Source organism: Python bivittatus, unplaced genomic scaffold (genome assembly GCF_059951505.1).
Source record: "Python bivittatus isolate LINGU-HERP-01145 unplaced genomic scaffold, Pbiv_v1 ctg000010_np1212, whole genome shotgun sequence".
Lineage (NCBI taxonomy): Eukaryota > Metazoa > Chordata > Lepidosauria > Squamata > Pythonidae > Python > Python bivittatus.
In genome coordinates this window covers 4,612,987-4,640,761 of record NW_028277029.1, presented here as the reverse complement: position 1 = coordinate 4,640,761, position 27,775 = coordinate 4,612,987, and the positions used below count along the sequence as shown (strand labels likewise).

The following is a 27,775-nucleotide window of genomic DNA, read 5'->3' as shown; positions in this document are numbered from 1 at the left end:
AGTCACTAGCCACAGGCTTCCCTGTATTTTAAAATAGGATCTGAGTTTCAGATTCAGCATCTTAAGTCAAATTGAGTCTTTAATCTCAATTTGAGGCCTTAGATCTATTTTCTCTTTTATCACATGTGTTTAGATCCATAGCTTCCTCATACCATCTTTAGGTCTATATGCATGATGTTTAAAAAGCAACTGTTGTTCACTTGATGAAAGGAGAAGGCTCCAGTTGCCAGTGTCACCGCCTCACTTGTAGTATTTTCATTTTTGTCCCACCAATCCCTCAGTGTATGTATGGTCTATCGATAATTGGTAATACTAATACTGTAGCCCAAGCTGCAGATATGTTCAGCCCTGTTTTAATTTTCTGTTGCTGGTTGCTCTCTGAGCCCTAGTGGTATACATGAAAAATAATACTGGCAGATAGCTGGGACCAATGTTTTCTCCTGAAGTGTGTCCAGATAGTATTGGGGAAAAAAACTATAAAAATACACGGGAGAGGAATGCTGGGAGTGTATAGGTGGGTGGATGGCCAGAAGTTCTGGTGGTGAAAAGCAAGGAAAAATCCGTCATATGCTGGGTGTATTTTAATGAGTGTGTAAATGTGTCTGTAAGCTTTGGTGTGGTTATGCCCAGCTGTAATTTTTTCCTAGTTTTGTTTGCATGTGCCGTATTGTGCATTTGTGTGTGTGTGTGGCTGTGTTTTTCTGAGCACCACGAGTCTGGCACCTGTAAATGGGTATTTTGTTCTTGAGGGGAACATATATAAGATTTGACATTTATAAATTACGTCCCTTGCTACCAAGATTCAGCTCTCTAGTCAAAGGTTTTGCTCTCAGCCTGCTTTCCTTCAATATACTTTCCGCAAAATGGATAATGGAGTATAACACAGGAGTTGTCACTTCGACCTCAACTCTGCCTTTCACTTTGGTTCTTAAGTTGCATTTCAAAATCCTCACCGCTTGGCCTTCTGGGAAATGAATATTCAGTAACCTCTGCATCTAGCATGGCAGCAGTTGGGGAGAAGGCTTACAACGGTCTCCAGCTCCAGATACTTGAGGTTCCTCAGCTTAATTGATTTTCTCAACCAAAACGTTGTCTGAGCACCAGGAAAATCCTCTCTGGTTTCCCTAATAGCTCTTTTCACTGTTAGTAGTGTAACAATCTATCCACAGATGAGATAAGTTATTCTTGAGGTGATTTCACATAGTACAGCTCATGAAAAGAACCCTATCCTTATATATGTAATTTTCATGGCAGACACCACTTACATTCCTATGACTTTTTGACCGGCACAAGGTTTGGTGCTATTACTCATGCTAAGCCTGGGCTCTTCCCACAATGGTCACCTTACTTTATGCTGATCCCCCCGTATCTATCTATCTATCTATCTATCTATCTATCTATCTATCTATCTATCTATCTATCTATCTATCTATCTATCTATCTATCTATCTATCTATTTTATATAGCTGCCCATCTCACCACAGGTGACTCTGGGTGGTGTACAACAAAGCTAAAAACAGTAAAATACATTAAAAATACACTAAACAAAATAAAACAGAAAATAAAAGGAAGTTAAAAATAAGGGAGCCGCCTCACTAATTCCCCCGTCCCCTGGGGTCCCCAGGCCTGCTGGCATAGCCAAGCCTTGAGGGACCTCTGGAAGCTCAACAATGACGAGGCCAGTCTCACCTCAGTGGGGAGAAGATTCTGCAGGCACCACAGCAGAAAAGGCCTGTTGCCTGGGCCAAATGTGTCTCCCTATTTATTTTCTAAAGACGGTTCCTTCTGTTTCACGTTAATTATTTGACATTTCAAATAACATATGCCATCAAACATTTGTCATAGGAAGGGAACTGCAAAAGTTCCAGCTGCAGCATCAACAAATCTTCCTCATAACAGCTGCTAAATGAAATTAAGGAATTCCTGTACCCAACACAAGACTTCAGGTTGGGTGAGACTGCTGGTTGAAGCAGGTAGGAGTTTTGCTAGTTTAGCTGGACACTGCAGGCGTTTTGCCTTCATGACGGAAATTGAGATTTATTCTCGAAAACAGTATTTATTTGGGGAAAAAGAGCTAGAGCATAACACTAGTGTTACTGCAATGTTTCGATACTCAATAACTAAGGAAGTTTTGATGGGCGCTCACTGTCATCCCTACGTAAGAAGAAAGGAATTAAGATTTAATTTAAGCAATTACCTTGGCAGGTTCGTTCGTCCGTTAGTAATTTGTAGCCCTTCTGACAGCTGCATTCAAAGCTTCCCACTGTGTTTCTGCAGAAGTGGTCACAGCCACCGTTGTTCACCAGACACTCATCTATATCTGTCAGAAACAGCAGGTGAAGAAACAGAACAAGAGATCAGTCTTGTACTTCTGAAAGAAATGACCTAGGAATATTATATATCGTCCTGAATTTTGGGGAACGGGAAAATTTCATCTGGTGAAGATTCCCACCAGCAGCATACCTGCCCACAGTAGAAGAAAAGCATTTTAACAGACCAAGAGATCTGTGCAGAAGAGAATGGCTCAGCATGAACGTTTTCCCCAAGAGTGCAAGTAAGATGGGAAAATACATTGAGGAAAGCAGGTGAAGAGCAAATCAGCTGCAGTTGTGCAGTCACATTCCACTTTATGCGTAGATTGCTTCAGCCTATACAGTGTGTCTCATTCAATTAAAACAGTTCAATTAATATATATTTGAAACTTCTATCAACATCTTCCGGTGCAAGGGATTTCTCTCTGTCCCTTCCGTATAGAATGCATCCCACAAAATCTTCCCTAACTTTTCCTCTTGGTTTCTCCATGATTTAAATCTTGGTTCTTTCATGTTTGTCCACTGCTCTGGTGTCCACCTTTTCTTGCCTATCAGGAGTGCCCTCTTAATCCCTTGGCACTGGCTTTGGCCTTGCCCAAATTCCTTGCCCTTCCCTTCAAAGTTCTCTTGGGCTGTACACCCTCATGTTTTGCTGGAACAGACTCTTCCAAAGTTTTCCTGCTTTCTTCTCCCTCTGTCCTCTCTATCTTTCCTGCTATTCCGGAACACCCCCTGGGTGCTGCTTTTCCGCCATCTTTCTAACGCCTCCATGAGAATGCATTTTCTCTTCTGTCGCCTCTGGTCTCAGCTACTGGCGTCTTCCCTGTGTCAGATTTTAGACTGCAGCTCCTTAGGGGAAAGACCTGGTCACCTGCTTTCTGAACAGTGTTTTGATGCTGAGCCCAGGGCATTTTCTACTTCCATTGATTTTAAAATGTACCAAGGAAGCATGACCATCAAGCCAAAGGTGTAATTATTATAATGTTTTGGATTTTCCCCACATCATTAACCACATAGCTTGTGATTCTGGTTTGGAGATGAAGTGTTATTCGTTTTTTAATGACTCAGCACTCGATTATGTTGCTTCTGCACTAATATTTGTGCTGTCATAGTGAAGGCCATCAAATTGGAGTATCTGAGATGGTACTAAATTCCATCATAAAATCACATTTTGGGGATGGTGTAATCCTCAACTAATAGCAATGGAAGAGTCTGCCTAAAATTGTCAACTTCTGTATTTTTCTTTCTATTTTCAGCACTCCCACATAGCATTTTAAAACAAAGGAATTCATTTACTGCACAGTGTCAGAAATCAACTGAACCATGCCAAAACCTAGAATCCAATTGGCTTAATCAATTACAAAACCATTACATTTTTAAATGTCCAGTACTGTGAGTTTAACTGAATAATTTTAGGTTGCAAATATTGAAATTAACTAATATAGTAGTCTGTTGGTTTGTTTCTGCCAAAAGTATTTTCCATTTTCTCTTACCAATTCCAGATGAAAAATGTGAAAAAAGAAGCAATATTTCCTTTCAAAATTCAGAAAAACTAAATTCAAATCCAAACGTTATCTGTCTTATTTAGTAAATTTACTGGAATTCTATATTTTCTTTCAATTTAGCCAATTTAGAATTTTTATATTAATTACAGGATACCCAACCAAAGGATCTGAATCTTTGGTTTACTGGAGTGAAAACCATTGAGACATTAGTGATAAAATGGAGAGAACAAAAGAGATATACAGAAATCTAAAATCAATAAAAAAACAAGAAAGAAAATGCAGCTATATTTTTTTAAACAAAATAAATAAATATTTGAATGTCTGATGGTCAAAAATACTTGAGGCAAACTTTTTCTACATCCAATTACCAAAGCAAAATGTTAGCTACCTGAAGAGAAAATGCGTATGCATTTCACACATTACATATGGTTTGATATGATGCTTCAGTATAACAAGAGTTTGACTTGGTTGAACTATTAAGAGACAAGCATAGGAATTTATCCTGATTTCAGGAGAGCAACAAACTTCCTCACTAAGGATCTTTAGGTTAACAGTCCTTGCTGTATTAACATTTTGCTTGGATAGCAGTATCTTGTCCTAACAAAATACAGGGAGTCCCCAGGTTAAGAACGCCCAGTTTACGGATGACCCATAGTTAAGAATGGAGCCTGTTGTAGCAAAATTCAAGTTAAATACACAGTGGTTTGAGTTCATTACACCATACTACTTATACAATATTATACAATAATGCCGTTCTGGCTTACATACAAATTCAACTTAAGGACAGACCTTGGGAACAGAACTCGTTCTTAAACTGGGGATTCCCTGTATATGGTTTTAAATGACAGTGGAGGGGAGAACAGCCAATAGTATATATTTCCCACCGTCACCCAGTATACAAGAATCTCCCCTGGAATCTACTAATGACTGATCACATGAACGAACAGGAATAAAAGTAGAATAAAATTAACACACTTCGGCTCTGTATTAAGCAGAAACTCAAAGGATCAGCATAAGATTGGAAAGGGCCCGAGTTATTAGTTGGTTTAAAGTCTAGAACGGATGAAGAAATGCTAATTTGAAGCAACTGAAACAGCTGCAATCATGCACTACAGTGATGTAGTTTGAAACAGCGCCTCCTGAAGAGAAGGCCGTCAAATCTGTTAACTGGAAAAACATTGCGAGCAGCGTGAATAACTCAGTTCTCACTGTATTTCTTTCCATATCAGTTCCAACACTGACAAGGCATGTGAAAATAATTTCATTATGGAGGAGAAGTATGGCTGCATTTTATTTAAAGGTGATGGGTTCCAAGGGAATCACCTCTTACCAAGCCAATGGCCTCTTTTATTTTTCTTTCCACAGCTATCAATAACATCTTTAAAATACCAAATGATTCTCATTCTTGAAAAGACTGAAGTTCATTTGTCTTTATACAACCTGGTATTCAATATATATATCCTCAGTATATCATTCATTAGGATGCATGTTTATTTTACAGAATTTCTAAGCTGTCCCACTTTCTTAGGACTCTTGATACTAGGTGTCATTGGTTATTGTTGTCATTAAACACCTATGTTTATAGCCATATATGTCTTATAAATGGAAAAGTCAGAAAATACATTCTTGTGACTAATTCACATATACATCACTAAACTGTAACTGAACAATAGCTTATCGGACTCCCTAGCTGAAAAGTTCACTTCGTATGTTTAATGATTCCTAGGGTCCAGGTGATGTTACCTTGCTACCTGTTCAGAAACTCATCAGGATCGAGTGAGGAGTGAATGTGTGAGTTAGATTTTTAACAGACAAGGAGATGCAAAACTGACTGGGTGAGCCATTGCATTAATGGATACTTGAGCTTTGAAAAAAATAGTATTGGGCTGTACCTGGCTTATGCTGAAATAATATACAAGTTTAATTTGGAATCAGGTTTCTGAATGTGTTCAGTGGTGGACAATGTATGCATTACAAATGTTAGAGGAAAGAGCAAAACCACCACAAAACTTCAGATTCTAAAGTTCTCAACAAATTCTCTGTTTTGTGCCTCAGGTTGTACTCTGTCGCTTCAGAAGCCTTAAGCAGGAAAATATAAAATCTACGTATTTTAAGATAAGTTGAATGGCTGACCACAGACAAGCAGATATTTGCAATGACCACTGTCTTGTAACTGATACAATTTCTCAAATGTGTGGGTGTAGCTACGCCAATGAATTGTAAAACAAATTGTATATCTTGACAGATTTTCAGAACTACCTATTCTCATCAAAAGCTTAGTACAGCCTATGTCTTCTTCTCCCTGCTGTTCAAATGAATGTACAAGACATTTATAACTTTCATTCGTAACTTAGATAATGCACTTTCAGGATACTCTTTAGAGACCTTCTGATTTTATAAATGAAATCACTGAAGCTGTGATTGAAATGGAAGACCCAGGAAAGGAGACACAATACTTCTTGCTAGTAATTATACTTCTGTAAAAAACTTCCTTTCCTCTAATCTACATTTCAAATTGTACTTAATGGCTGCATTGCATTAAGAAAAAAAGAGGGTTGTTAATGGAATCTAACTCCAGTCCCATTTGCTAAACAAGTTTTTCTCCAGAGGGTTAGGCCATGGCTATGGGCAGCAAATGAAACTTATGTCAAAATGATGATGTGTGTGGTGACATCATGATACCAGGATACCATCGTGATCCAACCTTATGCATGTGTGTCTTGACAACCGAGACACTGGGCACAAGGGGAACTTTCATGGAGAAGATCACTTAGGTCTTCCAGTCCCTTAGAGCTGCATAGGGCAGTGTTGTCCAAACTTGGCCACTTTGAGTGGACTTCAACTCCCAGAATTCCCCAGCCAGCATGGCTGGCTGGGGAATTCTGGGAGTTGAACTCCACTCATCTTAAAGTGGCCAAGTTTGGACAACACTGGCATAGGGGAAGTGGCCTTCTTCATTTACCACTCTGTATCCTACTTAGTATATGCAAAATGACATGCTAAAGAAAGCAAAGCTTTTGGGGAGGGAGAGAAAAAAACATGAGTGAACCTAAGAGGAAGAGTAAAATGGGGAAAAAATGGTGTATCTATCATAGCCAAAACTTATCACACAAATTCTTCACATGAAAATAGACCACAGGCAGGGTGATACAGAGCATGGAACCCAACAAAGAAAACAGCATGAACTAAAAATGGTATATATAGTTTTTTAAGCCAAACCAAATCCTGAGTAGGGGAAGAGGAGAACTGTCTCATTGAGGCCCCTAACACAGTATTAAGTAAATTTGAACACATCATCAAAATGGCGCAGAACGCAGCAGAAATCCTTTCAGTCATATTTGTAACCTGAGTGATGTGTGCTTATTCAGGCCCTTGCATGTGAGAATAAATCACTCCCTATAAATTACAATAATGGTTGGGACCCACTTTCAGATGGCTGGGGGCATGCCAAGGAGAGTGCTTGGTTCTTTTAGTTCCCAGGTTGGGGATATGGATCCCGGCAAAAATATATTTGCTATACAAATGAAAATAAACATTGATAGATTCTGTCCACACAGACTACTGAAACATTTCTTCTGTTCAGAATGCATGATGTACTACCCCAGACAGGTGTCTTTATATAAAGTATATATAAAGTTATATCAAGTATAAGTTATAGCTCCATTATAAAGGGTCACTTGTTGGAGTCATCTCACAGGCTAGGTAGTAACATTTAAAGGATGCCAAAGAACGAGGGTAATCATTTCGTACTCTATCCAGTAAACTTTCAGTTGTTAGTCTCCTTCAAGGAATGAAGGATTTTCTTGAATTTCGGCATGTTTTTAGAGCAAAATTCAAGTGATCCTTTTCCATGACCCATCAACTTTTGTTAAAACACCGTGTGTTCACATATAAAAAGAGAGGTACTCTTCCAACTTGAATATTAGGGCAAAAAATCCTAACTTTAAGGACACTTCGACAATGGAACCTGTGACCCCGAAAGGTGGTGGGCTTCCTGTATTCAGGGGAGCAATTGAATAGGGTGCTTGAATCTGGATTCCTGCATTGAGCAGGAGGCTGGACTTCAGGGCTCTGTGATCCTTTGAGATACAATCCAGTCTTATATGCAATAACAACACTGAGGAAAACACAGAAAAGACCACAAGGAGATAGAATAAACCAGAAGTATCAGACTTTTAAAACTGCCAACAAATATGTAAAATTAGAGAAAGTGTACCCCCATATCTTCAAAAAGTATAAAGTAATCGCTAGGCACAGGAGCCATATTTCTCATTTTACTTTAAACAGGAATTTTCGGACTTGATCATTGTAAACTTCTTCAGTTTAAGAGACAAGATTCAGGAAGAGAGACCAGATTTCACACAGTCCTTCTCTGATAGCAATCATGAGGTGACTTTTCCTCCTAACATTCACTATGATAACACAATCTTGTGAAAACATCTTTGTTGCAAAAAGTACAAGTTAAGCACTTGTTGCCCCAGATACTAGATCAGGTGTCAGGGATTATAATGTCTATCCATCCCAGTTAGTGTGCCCAACAGGAGTGACAAACCAACAACATTTGAATGGTCACAGGTTCCCCACTGCTGCACTGGACACCCAGATTAAAAGGTTACCACATTTCATTACTTAAAAGCTCTCAGGGATGCAGAACAATAGAAACCGTATCAAAATCATTGTCCAACAACAGAAAAGGTAGTGAGGCACGTTTCACTGATAGATGTATCTCATTTCCACACCAGTTCACAAGTGGGCAAACATTTCTCATAAATAATGGATCATCTGGATTCACTGGACTCAGTTTTCAGGCCAGGATATAGTACCAAGAACACATTAAATGCACTTGTGGATTACCTCTGGCGGGCTTGGGGTGGAGGTGGTACATCCATCCTGGTCCTCCTTGATTTCTCATGAAAAGCTCATGGTATCTTTCTGGACTGGCTGAGGGGGCTGGGCATGGGGGGCATGGCTCTCTGGTAGTTCTCCTTCCTCTGAGGCCAGATGCAGTAGGTGTTGGTGACAGGGGGAGGTTTAGCCCTAGATTCCTGCTTCATGGAGTGCCACAGGCCTCAACCTTCTCCCCACTCTTATTTAACATCTACATGAAACCACTGGGTGAAGGCATCCATTGACACAGGGTTAAGTATCATCAGCATGCTGATAATATTCTGGTTACATCTCTGCCTTGGGCCACTCAAGATATGTCGTTTTCCCAGTGCCTGGAGTATGGGGAAAAACTGGCTTTGGCCCAACCCTGACAAGACTGGGTGGCTGTGGGTTCCCTGAACGTACTGATTTTTCATCACTGACTCTGAAGGGGGTAATACTTCCCCAGGCAGAGTTGATGCACAATCTGGAGGGAATCCTGGACATGAGGAGCAGGGGTCAGCTGTTGCCGAGAGAATCTTTGCACAATTACATATTTTGCACCAGTTGCATCCACTCCTAGTTTGGAAGTCACTGCCTGTGGTCACTCATGCCTTAGTCACCTCCCGACTGGACTGTTGCAACAGGGCTAGCCTTTGAACAGTGTTTAGAAGTTTTGGCAGGTCTAGGATACAGCGGCACGTGCAATAATGGGCACAGCATGGTACACCCATGTGATATCACTGCTGGGTGAACTTCCTGACTACCAATAGGCTTCCAGGGTCAATTCAAGGTACTGGTTGTCACATTTAAAGCTCTGCATGGTGTGGGGTAGGTTACTTGCAGGACCACCTCTCCCTGACAGTTTCTGCCCGTCCAAACATCTCTGGCAGGATGGGCATCTCTGGGTCCCCTCAGTGAAGCAGCGTCACCCAGGAAGTGTGCTTTCTCTGTCATGGCACCTGTCTTGTGCAACAGTCTCCCAGCTGAGATATGGACTGCCCTGACCATGCTGGCCTACTGGAAATCTGTGAAGACCCAGCTATTCCCCCAGGCACTGGGGCCAGGATGTTAATGGAGCTCTGACGTGGGTGCAGGAGTGTTTGTCATGTTATTGAGATTTTCTTATTGGCCTCAGTCTTTTGAATAGACTGTGAAATTGGTTGTATTTTGTTCACTGCCCAGAATGCTTTTCATGGATGGGTGGCCATATAAATGTGCTAAATAAGTAAATGAAAAATAGAATAAAATAAAACTCAGCAAAACTATCTTCACTGCATTTCCTCTGGATCAACTTAATCAATCATCAGTTAACTTCTTCTAATGTTAACTGGCTCTTTGTGCAAAGCCCCTTGGAAACCCCACACCATTGTGGGAAACACTCCTGTGAGAGTACTCTAATGATGCACCTGTTGCATTTCTACCTGCCATCATGGAATGGTCAAAGATACAGCTGTGCAAAAAGAAAGAGGACAAAAGACTGTACGGGAGGAAGAGGCAAGCAGGGGCCCCCGAGGCACCGTGATGGGGAAGAGGGCATCACATTTTACCCACAAAGACAGAACTAGCAGTAACTTGAGAAGAAGCCTGGAGTGAATCAAGTCTGCTGACTCGATACTAATATATTATCTTGCTATAGCCAGCGTGGTGTTAAGTCTATGAACTTGTGGAGACCCAGATCCAAGTTCCCCCTCAGCCATGGAAGCCATGGAGGTCATCCAGCAGAAGTCACTGGATGACTTTGGGACAATCCCTCTCTCTCAGACCAACTAACTTCACAGAGTTTTTGTTCTGAGGATCCCAAATAAGCTGGCATGAACTCCAGGGAGGAAAGCTAGATATAAATCTAATGAGTGAGCAATTAATCAGTCCATCACCTTCCCAAAGGGTGATGTTGTACCTAAATCTGTGCCTAAATCCTAATCCTAAATCGCACATTTCTCCAGGAATCTGGCTCAGTGCCTGACATTTCTGGTTTTTGAGTCAGGTTGAGTTTATTAATCATGCTGTCAAGCCATGTTTTATTGTAGAAAAAATTTATCTGGATTCACACACCACAATGGTTATAAAATTACAACCATACTTACTTTACACAACATGCTACACTATAAATCATTTTGAAACCACAATGGCTAGGTTCATATAACATCTCAAATTATCAGAGAAGTCATATTTTTATGAACCTAGCTTCAGAATCCAGAGTCTTTTTTAAAATAACTTCTACAGCAGTGCTGTCCAAACTTGGCCGCTTTAAGATGAGTGGACTTCAACTCCCAGAATTCCCCAGCCAGCATGGGGAAGTTGAAGTCCACTCATCTTAAAGTGGCCAAGTTTGGACAACACTGCTCTACAGGTATCTTCCAAAGATACTTGCACGCCTTCTTTTTCTTTTTAAAAATACATTAGCAGAATAGGACCAAATAATCTGCCTAAGTTTTGGAGAAATAAGTTTGGAGTTTTGACAAGCGGATTCCTCTAAAATCACGGAGCTGAATATAAATGCTGTTGAGCACAGAAAGGCTGAGACAGGGAGCCACAAATTCCTGTCATGTTACTTTCTTGTATTTCATTTGTTATCTTTGCCGTTTCCTGAAGAAGCAAGCCTTCAAATACAAACAGTGACCTGTCACATATGGATTTAGATGTCACCATCTCCCTCTGGGACCATGCCTTTTTAACACTATCCACCAGGTAATCAATTTTTAAAAGGTCTCCAAGGCTGCCAAGAAATCAACCTTCTTGCAAGACAAATGTAGATAACCTCTTATTTAAAAAAAAAAAAAATTACAGGGATAGATAGATAAAAATCTATAGGCAACAGTTTAGTTCATGCATTTGAAAACAAAAAGACGTCCTTTAAGATTTGAGGAAGAGCACTTCACAATTCATATTTAGTGCAAGGTGATATTTAGCACGACTCATTATCACACCGTCAAGCAGTATAAAACACTAAACATGCTGAACATCAACTTTAATATTATTTCAGTTGTCTGATACCATCTAAACCCATGATTGTAAAGAGTAAGGTAAAGACTCCCTTGTTTTGAGTTGAAGTCTTGGGGCCACATCCAGTCATTCTCTTGGTGGGTTTGCTATTGTTCGTTCGTTTTTTATGACTACCAGAAACAAACAAAAAAATTCAATAAAACAGCAAAAGGACAGGGATCCCAGGTCCCTATCTCTTCTACCACTGATGAAATCTGGAGGACGTGGCTTTTCTTACTCAAGCACTTCTGTTCCACAGGAACAGCAATGGGGAAACAAAGAGACACGCAGTTGTGTCTCCCCGTCTCTTTCATTCACACACACAGCAGCATTGTGGGAAAGCAGCTTCCATGGTCTGCATTTCTGCAGGTTGGTATTATTATTATTATTGTTGTTGTTGTTGTTGTTGTTGTTTATTTGACTTGTCCCCGCCCATCTCCCCACAACGGGGGACTCTGGGCGGCTTACAACAAACTAAAATCGGCAATACATAATTAAAAGTTATAAAAACCAGACATTACAAAAATGAAAAAGCTAAAAAATCCAAGAGGCTGATAGAGGCCACACCAGGCTGCTAAGGGGCCAGCCAACCCCGTTTCTGACAACCTCCCTCCCCGCCCCAGGCCAGATGGCAGAGCCAGGTCTTCAAATCCCTCCGAAAGGCCTGGAGTGAGGGGGCCTGTCTCACCCCCGGGGGCAAGATGTTCCAAAGGGCGGGGGCCACAGTGGAGAAGGCCTGCCTTCTGGACCCTGCTAGTCGGAGTTCTTTTACCATGGGGATCTGGAGCATGCCCTCTCTGTGAGATCGGGTGGGATGGGTTGAAATCATGGGGGCGAGGCGGTCCTTCAGGTAACCTGGCCCCATGCCATGTAGGGCTTTAAAGGTGATAACCAACACCTTGAATTGGACCTGGAAGCAAACTGGTACCCAATGCAGCTCACAGAGCAAAGGTGTTATATGGGTCCTTCTTCGGGCCCCAAAAATTGCTCGCGCGGCCGCACTCTGGACCAGCTGAAGCTTCCGGATATTCTTCAAGGGTAGCCCCATGTATTCTCTCTGCAAAGCATCTTGACAGCAACCGTGTTCTGATCAGAAAGTCTCATGACTGAGAAAGAAAGCTGGCCCATTTGCAAATCAACATGGAGGAGCAAAATGGCACAGGGAAGACAGGGGACAAATTCAGTTTCCTTCATGTTGCTTTCCCCCCCTCCCCCCCCATCAGCTCAATTGTTCTGTGCAAGGGACATACTCCCATAATAACATTACACCCATACTCCCACTTTAGCTGATTATTTCTCTTTCTTCACCTCCTCTCTCTCCTTTCATACCCATTCTTAATCTAGGGAAGGAATTTTTTTTTAAACCTGAAATCAATTTTTTGGACATCTCTTTTTTCCAACTACGTTTTTCCTCTTTCTTCCATGACCTTTTTTCCAAAGTTCATTCTGCTACCTCTTTTTTCATCCTTTTGCTGCCATAGTATCATAAGGACATAGAATCATCTTTACAGCTACCTCGTAAAGTTGAATCTCTATACCTACCTTTTCTTCAGTCCCAGCTCTTTCTCTCACACATGCACACAGAGTCAATGCATTCAAGAATTTGAAAATACAAGTGGCATTGTTGTTGCTGTTGTTGCATCTGAAAGCAAAATGGTAAGTAGGCAGTGTATTATGGAGCTGGGTAACCATGACAATGAGACAGAAAGAACAAGAACTGTTTGCTTAAAAGAGCATCCAGTTAAATAATCTCTCCATCCCTCCCTGGTTAAACAACACATGAGAAAATCAAGAACAGCCCATGTATAGCAGAACTTATCTTTTGAGAGCTGTTGTTGTACAAAGGTGGCTGAGATGACTAAACGAGTATATGCACTATCGATCCATTTTTGTTTCAAAGCTGCAATTGTTCGTTTTAAAATATTAAACAGAATATTACACAAGCGCTTAACCCTGAAAAAAATTAATCATGCCTTGTTTCAATCAATCACAAGAAGCTCTAGAACGAAATGTTATTGAGTCACTGAGTTCTAAAGTTCAAATTTCTTGATCTAAATTTGAACTTTGGAACTCAATGACTCAATAACTCAATAACCTATTGAGGAAGAATTCTCAAGAAAGAGTAACAGCAGGTCCCCAGGCACGGAAATCCACAAGCTAAGCTTGGTTCAAAAAATAATCTGTTGAGATTATTGAAATTGCATTAGAAAAGCAAAAGACTTTTCTGGACTGAAATGTATTCTTAGCCGCTAAAAATAAAGAGAACTATGTTACAGACACTTCACTTATCCCAACAAAGTTTTAACCCCAAAAATCGAATTAGGAAACATAACAGTTAAGAGTTGCTTCTCCTTCCTTTCCTAGTTCAACATTTTCTGAAGATCCTAAAAGGCTACTGGGGCTTTAATTCACTCACTCTGAGCACCTTGTGATTTTCACTTTAATAACTCACTCTGAGCTCCTTGGGATTTTCCATTCTTAAATCATATCCTATTAAACAAATATCCTGCTCTGACAGTTATACAAATTGCGTCCAATGCAATTAATTCTAATTAGATTAGCTAATTAGCTGCTTTATATCCTTCAGTAGTCACGGATTAAGAATGGATTCAGCACCTGGCATGAAAACTACATAGAAGCCGAGGATATGTAGCATGGCTCAGTGAGCTGGAAGTACAGGTGTCTTGTAGAAGAAGAAGTTGGAAGAACTATAAGCGTTGGGATAAGTCCACTGATTGACGGAGTCCTTTCCTGCCACTTTCCAAGAATATGCAGGGTCATGAAGTTACCTTACTGCGGCACAAGCCCAAAACAACAACTCTTCAAAGACACAACAACTGCAGGCATTACACAAATGATGAATTTAACCATGCAGCAAAAGATATAAAGCATTTTATTATTGGTGAACCTTATATGAATGAATCCCTATATGGTTACAAGTGAGTTTGCATGCAGACTCCTAGGACCGAATGGTTAACCTACTTGAGCTAAAAGTAAAAGAGACACCACAAACTGCTATGAATGCTATGAACAGCTCCATGAGCTTGAGGAGGAAATGTAGGATATAAACCTATTGTTGTTGATTTGGATCCTCCTCTGTTGGAGGATAGAGGAAGCTTTCATTTTCCACTGGATTTACCTGATATCTTGCAACAGATATACACTACTCTGTTTGCCTTTTGCAATTCACTAGTGGTTAGACTGAAGTCCGAGGCAGATTAAAAAACAACTAATTCCCATTCTGCCTTTGGTGCTTCTTGTCTTTAGGCATGAAGAGATTTCCATCCATCAAATTTATATGGCCGCCCATCGCACAAGAAGTGACTCTGGGTAGTATACAGCAAAAAAGCATAAAAACAATAAACACATCAAACACAGTCATATTAAAAAAGTTAAACATGCACGCACGCACACACACACGAGATTCGATCAGCAACGGAGACACCTGAAGATCTCACTGGTTCCCTGAGACGCCCAGCCTGATGACATGGCCAGGTCTTGAGGGACTTCTGGAAAATGAGGAGGGATGGAGCTGACTTCACTTCGGGGGGTTGGGGGAAAGTGTTCCATAAGGCAGGCACCACGGCAGAGAAGTGTAGTTCCCTGAGGGATAAGATCTGCAGCATGCCTCTCTTGCGGGATCTGATGGGATAAGCAGACGTAATTGAGGAGAGGCGGTTCCTCAAATGACCTGGCCTGATGCCATGAAGGGCTTTAAAGGTCAAAACCAGCACCTTGAATTGGACCTGGAATGCAGCTCGCAGAGGCGTAACATGTGCTGTTTTAGAAGCACACATAACTTTGCACCAGCTGAAACTTCCAGATACTCTTCAAGGGCAGCCCCATGTAGAGCACATTACAGCAATCCCACTGGGAGGTGACTATGGCATGAGTAACTGTGAGCAGAGCCCCCCGATCCAGGAAGGGGCGCAACTGGTGCACAACACGAAGCTGTGCAAAGGCTTCCTAGCCATAGGAGTCGTGAGTCCAGGAGGACCCCCAGATTGCGCACTGGGTCTGTCTGGGGCCGTACAACCCCATCCAGTACCAAAGGTGGCATAGTCCTAGAACAAGCAGGCCCCAAAGCCGCTCAGCCTTGCCAGGGTTCAGCCAAAGCCTGTTATTCCCCATCCAGACCCTCACAGCCTCCGACACTGGGATAATCTCTGTGGGGTTGGTATATTTTAAAATGTTTAAACTTTTTGATAATGTTTGCATTTTAAGAATCACTTTTTTATCTTTTATAATGATTTTCATCCCTTTGTTATTTTATTCAATTGTTGTATGCCGCCCAGAGTCACTTTGTGTGAGATGGGCGGCTATATAAATGTGATAAATAAATAAATAAGGTGCCCACAGCATTGCTTAATTCACCAGGAGCAGAAATGTATAAGTGGGTATCATCAGCACACTGATGATACCTCACCCCATGGTGACAGATAATCTCACCCAATGGCCTCGTGTAGATGTTGAATAGGAGTGGAGAGAGCACCGAACCCTGTGGCACCCCACATAGTAGGGGCCTCGGGTGGGATCTCTCCTCCCCGATCACTACCGACTGGAAATGACCCTGGAGAAAGGCAGTGAACCAGCACAACACAGGGTCGCCCATCCCCTATCCCCTGAGCCAGTCCAGAAGGATACCATGATCGATAGTACCAAAAGCCGCAGAGAGGTCAAGTAGGGAAAGGATGGATACACAACCCCCATCCTGCTCTCATCAGAGATAATCTAAAAGTGCGACCAATGCCGTTTCCAAACCCAGGTCTGAATCCTGACTGGGAGGGATCCAGATAATCCACTTCATCTAAGGCCCTCTGAAGCTGCTGCGCAACCACCTTCTCAACCACCTTCCCCAGTAAGGGGAGTTTAGATACTGGACAAAAATTGTCCAGTATAGTGGGATCTAGTGGTGGCTTCTTGAGGAGGGGCAAACCAAGGCCTCTTTAAGAGATAAGGAACAACCCCCTCATTCAAGGAAGAGTTCACCACCGGGAGAACCGACTCACACGACACCTCCCAGGCCGCTCTAACAAGCCAGGAGGGGCATGGATCTGAAGAGCAGGTGGCAGAGCTGACAGTCCGAAGGGCCCTGTCCACTTCCTCAGGTCCAACAGGTTCAAACTGTTCCCAGATAACTGGGCGAGACTTCTCCACGGGCACCTCCTCCAGACCTGCAACGAGCGACTTTGTCCAAGAGAGGCTGAACAAATTCTTCTGCACGACTATATTATAGAATATTATATTATAGAATATTAATTATTAATACTATAGAAAATTAAAGACTTCTGAAGCTGAATGATTAAATACTTTAATTTGTGTAAAAGTATTATTGGGAGACAGGTGATAAATGAAAAATGGCTTCTGGATACTGCTATGTGCACTAATAATATATTTATTTGGATGTAATAGCACCACTTCCATATAAACTCTCTACTCCTCATTTTCATATAGAGTATACTTTGAACAAGATCTTTGAGTGAGCAATGGAGACAGGAGATCTGAGCTGCATCCATGAAGAAGTCCCATGAAGAACATGAATCGGTATTTGGAACGCTTAGATGGATAAAACATATTAATTCGAGATAGTTGAAATATAATTGTATTTTAATTAATATTTTTGTTTTTATTGTAAACCACCCAGAGTCACTTCCTAGTGAGATGGGCGGTGACCATATTTGAAATATAAACAAACAAACAAAGTTAAAATATAAATTCACTAATTATTCCAGTATAACCAAGCCTTCACTTGAATGGAAAAAGTACAATGGGAGGGGGGGACCCCACAAACCAACCCAAAAATGTCAACTTAGGATGCTGCGAGAAGAAACTTGTTTGGTGGGACTCAAATACTCATTCTCTCCCTGGGCTTCTCAATCTTACTAAAGCCCAATTAAATGAAGCTTATGACTAAAAGAATTATAGTTTCCTCTGTCTGGTGTCAGACTGATTGCGAGAAGTCATTACAGATTTCTCCTAAAGGTCTGCTAAATGTATTCAGTTCTCTTCAGTTATTTAAAGTAATGGGTAAGGAGATGCAATCATGCTGTTTTTCATGCATTTTACACCTGCTTTGGAAACTTCATTAGTTTGAAGTTACTGTAGATATTTCATTTTTCTCTTATAAATTACTTTGGTTCAGGGATGGTGTCAGAATAAAATAAATAAATAATAGATCTCACGATTACATTAATTGTATTTTTATTATACCCAAATAATGACACAAATGGAACTGAAGAATTCACTCATTAGGATCCATTACGTACTTTTAGACCCTTTTGAAATGTGAATAAACGCTACTTCCACGGATGGTGAGGAAGATTTTTCCTCCCCCAAATTGCTTCCCAATGCAGAACAGCACAGCTCATTCCCTTTGACCACCTATTCAGATAAAGCGCACATTATCCTATACATATTTTCACCAACGTAAGTCCATTCCATCATAAACCCCATGATGTTCAAATGCTTAATATGCAATGTTCCCTTGTTCCTCCGCTAAATGGATAGGCGCCATAAAATTAGGGAAGGATCAGCATTCACACCTCCACATTGCTCATCACACAGAACGACTGTAATTGAAAAATATAGCTGAAAACATCTGTCCCATTTTAGAGCTCACCTAAGAAATCCTAGAAAGATGGAAGGCAAAAGGAGAAGAGGACAGCAGAGGATGAGATGGTTAGGGAGCATCACTGAAGCCATGAGCATGAAACTGAGCCAACTCAGGGAGGCAGTGAAGGACAGGAAGGCCTGGCATGATACGGTTCATGGGGCCACGAAGAGTCGGACACGACTTAACGACTAAACAACAACAAAGAAATCCTAAAGATAATCTTCACAGAAGAGACTGCTTACATACTAATAATAGATGTGGAAAAAGAAGAAACATCCATGCCCTAAACCAGAAGGTGGAAAAATTAAATATTCACTGTCCTATGAACCTTCTCTCCACATAATGAGTTCACAGCCTTTGACTCTGTCACTGATTAAAACCGACATTAGTACTTTACACCACCTGAACATCACGTATACAAGTATATGGAACTATAATGTTCATTTGAAGAGTTATTTTGACTTTACTGGAGAACAAGGACGTGGGATGAGAACCTAAGTGCACAGAACTTATATTGATGAAAAGTTGGATAGAAACTGACCAAATTAGATCAGTACATTCCCAATTTTAAATCTCCTCTGCTGTAATTTAGAGATTTAAGTCAGTGTGCAGCTCTGCTTGAAGATACACATTTTATTTTTATTTTATTTATTTATCAAAATTGTCACCGCCTATCTTGTTGAAACGACTCTGGGCGGTTTACAGCAGAGATAAAATTCATTAAAATGCAATATAAAAACAGTCCTAATAATAGATAGATAGATAGATAGATAGATAGATAGATAGATAGATAGAATAAATGACCAACCTTATAGGGTTATTATAAGAACAGCAACACAATAAGAAATATAACATAAATATTTACAAGTGCTATATAAATGCTAAACAATAAATGGTCAGTACTTGGCAAAACTCCCTGCTGATTTGTTGATAAAAGGAAAAATTTGAGAGCTGAGAATTAATGGGTAGTAAAATATAATGTAGGTTCCAGATTCCTGGTTTAATGGGAAAAGAATGTTGGTTTAGAGCTATGTGAAGTAGTCAACTTGCTGGGAAGACATAGCGCTGTGACATGAGGAAGTGAAGTCCTCTGCCTTAACTTCTCCAACTGAACTCTGATTACTTGCTTCCCTTTGATGGAAAGATCATCTGCAAAAGGATATACAAAATGTCTCAAATTCAAACTGTGTTTTAATCCAAAATTCTCCAACTCTAGTTGAAAATGGATCTTTCAATCCCTGTAGAGGTAGTCGGCGCTCAAAATAAGACGTTCCAAACTTGAAATGGCTTCAAATGCTTCCTAAATGACCAAAACAGTACTTCAAATTTTGAAACCGCTTTTTACTTTGAAACTCAGAATAGGATGTTTTGAGATCAAAATGGTTCAAATTGGAAATATTCTGCACATGGCTCCTTCTGTACAGGAGACTGGAGACCTTGTTGTAGCAAAATAATCAAAGCAAAGCTCTGTTTTGAGTATTCACATAGGCCTAAAAAGAACCATGTTTAAGTGCTTGCTTTTTCCCTCAAACAAGAGGGAAATGCATTTAAGAGAACTAAAAAAGCAAAACCTGAAATCCCTCTTCTCTCAGGCTGATTCCTTTATGCCATAAGGGCAACTCGCTAATAACCTCCTAAATTAAGCAAATAAAAGTCAGTGCCTTTTTTTTTTTTTTTCATTTTCCACCCCACTCTGCTAGAATCTTCGGGGCCAAAATCAGTATTTTCGTTTTCCCTGCTTTCCTGACTGAAGAAATTGCCAATTATCTCAACGAAGTTACAAAGCACGCAAGCAACCGCCTTAAGACGCCCGGCATGCTATTTCCAGCACTTGATATTTCAGAGGAAACCCTCCTAGAGTTGAAGAATTTAGTCCACTAATGCTAGCAAGGAGGAGATAAAAGGATGTCTTTTTTGTGTGTTTTTAATTACTGGGGCCCTAAATCACAAAAGTAAGGCCAAACTACCTGTGATGCTAAAAGCCTCATTCATGACTATGGTAGTATAAGCTTTCTCCATCCCTCTGAGGCATACCCTAACACCAGTTTCCATTGAAACGGTGGTTACCCAGCCTTTGGATGAGCTTAGCTGACCTGGAAAGCTCTAGACATTTTGGACCACCACTTGAAAGATTCCCAGTTATGCATTTCCCCTGGCGGGGGCTGATATAACTATAATTTAAATCCCTAAAGAGCACCAGATTGCCTGCTCCTTAATGGAAAAGCATTCATCCACATGATGGAAACTTTTATTTTTAAATTAATTGCAGAGTGTGAGGGAGCAATTTCCTGAGGGTGTGTGGTAGGAAAGGAAGGGTTGAACTCAGGATGTGATGTGTAATATTTTGAAAAGTTCTGATGTTACTAATAGGTCTATCTGAATGACATGCTGAACTGGGTTATGTGGGGGGAGGCCAGCCTGTGGTGCCAATCCCTTTATTCAGAGATGCTGATCCAGTCAAATCAACCTGTGCCTCTTTGGGCTAATTGCATGCCCACCCAGTTGTGTTGTTGCTGGGAAGTTAGCTACCCCTCTCCACTTCCAAGGCAATGACGACATCCTAGAGAGGCTCCATGAAAATGAGGTAACTCTAGGCATTGTTTTTATTTACATTTTCATCCAACTCAAGTCACACGGGAGGTGGCAAGGGGCAGAAAGGGGGGGGGCAAGTTCTAAACTCTGTCTAGGATAGCTGCACCCCCAGGAGGGAGCCAGGACTGGTGCTGTTTGGAAAGACTAAAAGTTGCAGCAAAATGTGGCCACTAAGGGACTGACCTAGATCTTCTGCTACCCACAGAAGAGGGGTACAGAATTAATAATGTGCCATTTAGGCACACGCAAAAATTTTGCAGATCACCAAGGAAAGAAAAAAATTGGAAGTCTTTTTTCCCCCAGCAATTGCCTGGAATCAGAAGTGAGTGTCCATCTGCCCTTTATATTTTATTATATTTTAAATAGATTATAAGCCACTGGCCTTGTAAGCGAAGGCAGCATAAATATACTGTCAATAGAAAGGCAGGCAGGCAGGCATAAGAAATTAAAGGAAAATCAAAGAATGTCCGCAAAAGCAGTTTGCATGAAAAATCTAAATCTGGCTGTCAAAAAAAGGCAAGGTGGTGGCTTCAATTGTGCTGCCATCTTGACTTTTTTAACCTTGCTAGTGGGTACTCCTAAGAGTAGTCATAACAATTTATGTAATCAGTCTTGTTCAAGATCATACAATAACTCTTCCATTGCTTCAGCTTCTGCCATTCCAGATAGGAACACAAACAAAGCCAAACCACCCACTGCCTCAATTCCTCTGTTTCATAATGACCAGCTAAAGGCCCTGGGTATCTCCTCTCACAATTGTCCCCAGCAACTAATACATGGGACACATTATTTATATTTCAAATTTAATCGCCGCCCATCTCACTAGGAAGTGACTCTGGGCAGTTACCAGAGATGACATAGAACTATCAAAGTTTATAGCCATTGATGGGCCCTCTCTACTATCACATTTTGTGGCCCCAAATTCCATAGTTTATGAGGAAATGTGCAAGGAAATCTTTATGTCTGTTCCAAAAAGTTCAGCACACGGTTTCATTGTATTACTCCAAAAAGGAAAAAAATATTTATTCACTTTCTTTATGCAATGAATAATTTTAAGATAAAGACTATATTGGTATAATATCTTCCCATTCACCTGTTTTCTAAATGAAAAGCTCCCATCTTCGAAATCTCTTCTCTGGCTCACCTTCAGAATTTTGTTTTGAGATTCTGAGACTGCAAGAACATCTGGGACCCAGGTAGGAGATATCCACAGTGTGCAAAAATGGGTGGAACTTCAGTTGTACTATTGTGGCTGCCATCTTGACATTTTTGATCACATTCTTTGGACACCCCTGATCCCAGGTGAACCATGGATATATATGTGCTCAGGTTTTTTTCTTAAGCCTTTCTTTGTTATCCCTATGCCTTTTTCATGGATGAGCTAGCCATCCTGACCCAATATGCTCAGCTCAGAACCCATCAGACATAGGTAAAATGAAGCCTTGTTGGGAATTACTTTACACTTACTTAAATTTCATTTAGTAACATGACACATTTAGAAAATTCCATCATCACTGTGAAGAAACAGTGGTCATTCAGAGATTACTTACACAGCCTTCCTATTTTACATCACCCTAAACAGCAAAAATATTCCAAAAGAAGTAGCAACTTCATGGAGAATAATTATTTTAAACCTGCCATTAATTCAAATAAAGGATATATAGATATAACAACAGAATCAGCTCCTTGCCTCTTTAAGATCAGGTTTTTATGCAAGTAGTAATTTTAATTATCACTGGATTATTGCCTTCTATTTAACAATGCCACACTATTGCATTTCTAACCAAGTCTAGTTCTAAATTCATCAACTGGGATTTTCAGAGATTCATGAGAAGCAGATTTGAAGGGGAAATGATTCTCAGAAGTCCCTTTTCTCAAGAATCCAAATTAGCAAGAGTTACATCCAAATAAAAATATACAACATTGTATTGTACATGCTAGACAATATTCTATTCTGGACATTATAGAATGGCCATGGAAAGAATGACACGTATGAGTTATCTGAAATGCTTGCTCTTCAATGAATTACCACGAGCCTCAATGATTTATTTTGAGTTATATTCATGTACTGTACTGTATATTCAAATTGGATTATAAGTATTTCTTCAAGGAAAGTGGATTTTACTGATGAACTGGTTGGAAAGGGGGAAAGTCTTCTTGCCAGAAGAATTTCAGGGAGTAGGTTGGGGAAAGAACTACATCTGGAAGACTCACATTAGTCAGACAGAGGAGACAATATATGTAGAGTTGTGTGTTTCAGGCAGTATAAAAATCTGATAATAAATGAGCAAACAAATAAGTAAATAATTGATGAATAACTGCATATCAAGAAACATAAATGCATAATTTATAACTTCTGACTGCCTGTATACAGTGTACATTATATATAAAAATATGCACAATGGAATCATTAAAAATGGTAGAAAAAATAATCAAACAAAAAATCAATTATTTTATTATTCCATTATTTAATCCTTACAATAACCATAATGAGGGTATTATTCAATCACGTTAAATCCACATACAGATAACGATGGCATCATTTCATGCTGCAAATACTCAGCGAAACATTCCTGCTTAAACATTCTCCTGAATGAAAACAGTTTTAAAAACAGAATACAAAATTTTCCAAGTTGAGATCCAAATCTTCATGTTCCTCTCTTTTCCTTAGTTTGTTATCTATCATATAAATAATGTGTGGAAAATATCTAAGGGATGGTGCAAAATGTTTCCATCCATGCTGAAATAATTTTAGACAGAGGGCTAGATCCGGATTTAGTTACAGTCGGAGCAGCCTAATTGAAACCAATGAGACTTCGTTTAGTGCTCTCAATTTGATGCGGTCTGGATCGAGCCCTTTGCAGATCACTTAGAACAGTGTTGTCCAAACTTGGCCACTTTAAGACGAGTGGACTTCAACTCCCAGAATTCCATGGCTCCCAGCATGGCTGGCTGGGGAATTCTGGGAGTTGAAGTCCACTCGTCTTAAAGTGGCCAAGTTTGGACAACACTGACTTAGAAGATAATGATGAAAACATAATTTTCATAAATTTATTTTATAACAAAATAAATGAAGAGTAGCAGCGACAGCAGCACGATCAGATTTTTCTAATCCTGTTAAGAGGAGGAAACTCCATGAGTTGATTATAATTCTGTGCATTTAAACTCTGGTACTGAAACTGCTAGAGGGAAGTGATGCATTGCAAAGCAAACAGAAGCTGACCTTTGCATGTTTTCCCATCGGGCTGCAAGGTAAATCCAACCGGGCAACTGCAACGTACTCCCGTGGCTGTATCCTTGCAAGTACGGTCACAGCCTCCATTATTCACAGCACATGTTTCTGAGAAATGAGAGACAGAAAGAAATAGGAGAGAGAGAGAGAAATAACAGAACACATTGTAGTCCCCTATGTGGTCTGCATACCATACATATAAAAATCTATTCTTAAGCATGTACAGTTGTATTTCTGCCTGAGGCCAGCCAAGTTACAGACAGCAGTCTGAGAAAGGCCATATAAAATCAGTGTCTGCTGGAGGGACTTTCACACAGATTGGAAGGTATCACTTAAACAGAACGCAATGCAATGTCGATATAGCTCAGATATTTATTACAGAGGTTTTAAATTTTCTGAAGCTTCAGTCCCAAAGCATATTAAATCCAAATCCGAACTTACTGACTTGGAAATAAATTGCATGGAATTCAGCGTGGCTGACTCTCAAAAGATTATGCCAAGATTGCAGGGAGCCCCACATTAATTAATGGAACTTATTTCCAAGTGAACCTGTTTAGGACTAACAAAAGGCAACTTATTGTTAATCATTTTTTCCTGTTATAGTCCTTTCATGAACATAATGATTTTTAAAGATAGATTTTGGAAGAATATAATTTCAGAACAAAAACAAATGCCTTTTTAAAGACAGCACACCAGCCTAAACACCTTCTATGGTGCTAAGTCTCTGAGATTTCAGTTGCGCTTCTTTTCAAGTAACGACTTTGATATGCTTATTCACTGCTTAGTATTCACCATTCACTGCCGATAACTTTTTAATACTCATTTTGGAGGAAATGCTGCTCTTGGTGGACTGCTGAATTTGCAAAATAAAAGAGCTCAGAAAAGAAACACAGCACTGGACCTCAAATTGAGATTTTCAACTGTTTTCCTTCATGGAAAGAGTTAATAGAAAATGAACTACATACATCACTTTGACAGGAATCTACATGCCCAATCTGTTCTTACTGAAGTACAAGGAAAAGGCATCTGGGTTTTGTCCACTTAAAGCTTTTTGCAAATTGAAAGGAGTTTTGGAGTGGGTGGGGAGGGCATGATTGAGGTCACTGAACCCATTCCAAGCTGTGTCATTGAAATTTCCCAGGGCTTGTAGGATGTCAAATGGTGGATGGGCAAACACTGGGAAGAGGAGTCCGAAACACTTTTTTGTAACTTTTACAATAATGGGAAATGGCTATTAGGAGGAGGAGGAGGAGGAGGAGGAGGAGAGTGCAACTTCATTATAAAACAAAACCAAAACCACAGGATGGAATCCAGTTTTTGTCAGCTAAATCATAAAAAACAGGAAACTGGGTTACCTTTATCTTTGTAGACTAGAGAAGTCGCTATATTGGTTTGACCACGCTTTTATGCAATGGTTATTTCATGGCCTGAAGTTATATATTATGGCCCTGGTACAGTATATCTTCTCTATCTGAATTCGTATTTCTGCCACAGTGTTACCCACTTTGTATTTCTGATTGCTATCAGAGCAGAGAATTAAGGGCATCTTTCTTTAATCTATGGGTCTGGCCTCCGAGAAAGCAATAGCTTTATGGAAGATACACGCAGGTGGTGCAAACAAACTTTCAGCCTGTAAGTAGGTGCAATTTATTAGTGCTTCTTACTTAGCTATATTAACTGCTTGCTCACGCTGAGACAATCTCATTGGAGAACTTGCCTTGGCTCCAGTGACAGTATTACGACTGAATTATACATTAAACTGAAAATCAAAGCCAATAAGTAATTTAAGGAAAAAACAGGTTCAGACAGTCCATTTAGAAGAGAAAATGGAGATTAGTGGAAGAAGTATTTCATACATACCCCGCTTTTTTCTTGCAGACCCCCCCCCCGAAATTCCAGATCAGTGTTTACCCTTGTTAATTTTATATTTTTAAAAGTCCTGAGATTATTTCATTATTTGTTTTATAGCCTATCTATCTTTTCTCCAGAATCTTAAGGTGGCTTATATGAGGACCTCCTTTCATTTTATCCCTACAGCAACCACCGTGAGGTAGATCTGGCTGAGAGAGACGGACTGGCCCAAAGTCATCGAATTAGTGTTTATGGCTGAGGATGCACTTGAACGTAGGTCATAACCTTAAATTATATGCTGTCTTGACTCTTGATTATGCTAGGCAAAAGACATAAAATCTACATTTGGTATCTATTGAGGGGCACCTGAACAGACCCAAGGAACAATACAGGAAAGATTGTTAACTAGCTTCCTACGTGCAATAGGGTTTCAGGTTGGCTGTCCAGAATAGCCAAATCTCGTGCAATTCATCCTTAAAATCAAATGGCCTTGCTAGAGAAGACTGACACAGGGAGTGGACGCTTTGCTCCGCTCTCTGAAACCTCCCTGTGCTTTGGAGAGAGACACACCCTAGAGTCCTCTTGATCCAGTTCTTCTCATTCTCACCAAGACAACTGAACTGAGAATTTCCTAGGATTCCCTTCAGAAATCCCATAGGAACTTAGCTGGTTAGCTCGTTAGTCTGTCTTACACATTATATGGTTATAATGTACAGAATTGAAATTCTTTGCAGAAGATGCTGCTTGTGATCCCAGTTACACTTCCACTGGCACACGCAGGAGCACATACTTCCAAATAAACATCAACTGCAAATTTCAGCTGAGACTCAGGGGCTCAAACATGTACAGGCTACACAGAAACACAATGTAAAATGTATACTGGTACTGAAAGTCATCTCTGATTCATGACTAGCTTCATGTGTATGCATTAGAATCATTCTTCGTTTGGACATAATCTCCAACCAGAAGTCCCCAATCTTTTTGGAACCAGAGTCACTTTGAGTACTTTGTAAACATCTGAGGGTTCCAGCCGGAAATGGTTCCCATTGATGACATGTCCAGTCACAATGTGACTGCAGTGGGCCATGGTTATAACAAACAAACAAAAAAATTAAATTGTAATACAGCTAGTAAATCAATAATTGATCCTCATGAATGAGCATTATTTAGAAACTTGTCAAAATTCCTCAAAAACAGAAACCTACAGCAATGTTAATAGCTCAGACAAACAAAAATACCATTTGGGATATAGATGTGACCTATAATTTGCTGATGATTTGGGGTGACATTCCACAAACCATCATGGGATTTCAGTCACTTCTGAATTTTTGATGGCTTGACTTGAGGTTGATAATCTCTCTTTCAGAATGGTTCAGGTTTCATTTACAAATGTAATTCCATTCCTTCATTAGGCTCATTATTACATAAACATAAAATAAATAAAGGAAGGAATGTGCATCTTAACATAAAGCATGAACAAATTATGTAATTCAAAATTATTCCCTAAGATCCTTCCATTTTTTAAAAAAAATCCCACTGGTACAAAATGTAGAAGCAAGTCTATCCTATACAAAATATAGGAAAAGAATCTAATTTCTGACCATTCTCTCTTTATCTCTTTTTCTTGTCCCCTAAATATCAGGGTTATCTCTTGTACTGGAATTAAATTTTACACTGCACTTAAACAGGGATAATTTAGGGATAATGATTTATCTCAGAGCAATTGGCCCAGCCACGTGGCTCATTCCAGCCATCTCCTCCTCCGTAACCACATTATGAGAAAAAGGAGGGTAAGGCTTAAATCCAGTATCGGTTCATC

The 27,775-nt window shown here is 40.1% G+C and overlaps 1 protein-coding gene across 2 annotated transcripts in view; it reads right to left on the bottom strand.

Annotated features, from left to right (window-relative positions):
• SCUBE1 (signal peptide, CUB domain and EGF like domain containing 1) overlaps positions 1–27,775 on the bottom strand; it is a 200,010-nt gene that overhangs the window by 40,446 nt on the left and 131,789 nt on the right. For both annotated transcript variants that reach the window (XM_088151777.1, XM_088151848.1), the window contains 2 exons: positions 24,097–24,213; positions 2,198–2,320 (listed from right to left, as the gene is read on the bottom strand). In XM_088151777.1, the coding sequence (XP_088007903.1) occupies positions 2,198–2,320; positions 24,097–24,213 (240 nt within the window). The remainder of the gene's footprint in view (positions 1–2,197; positions 2,321–24,096; positions 24,214–27,775) is intronic.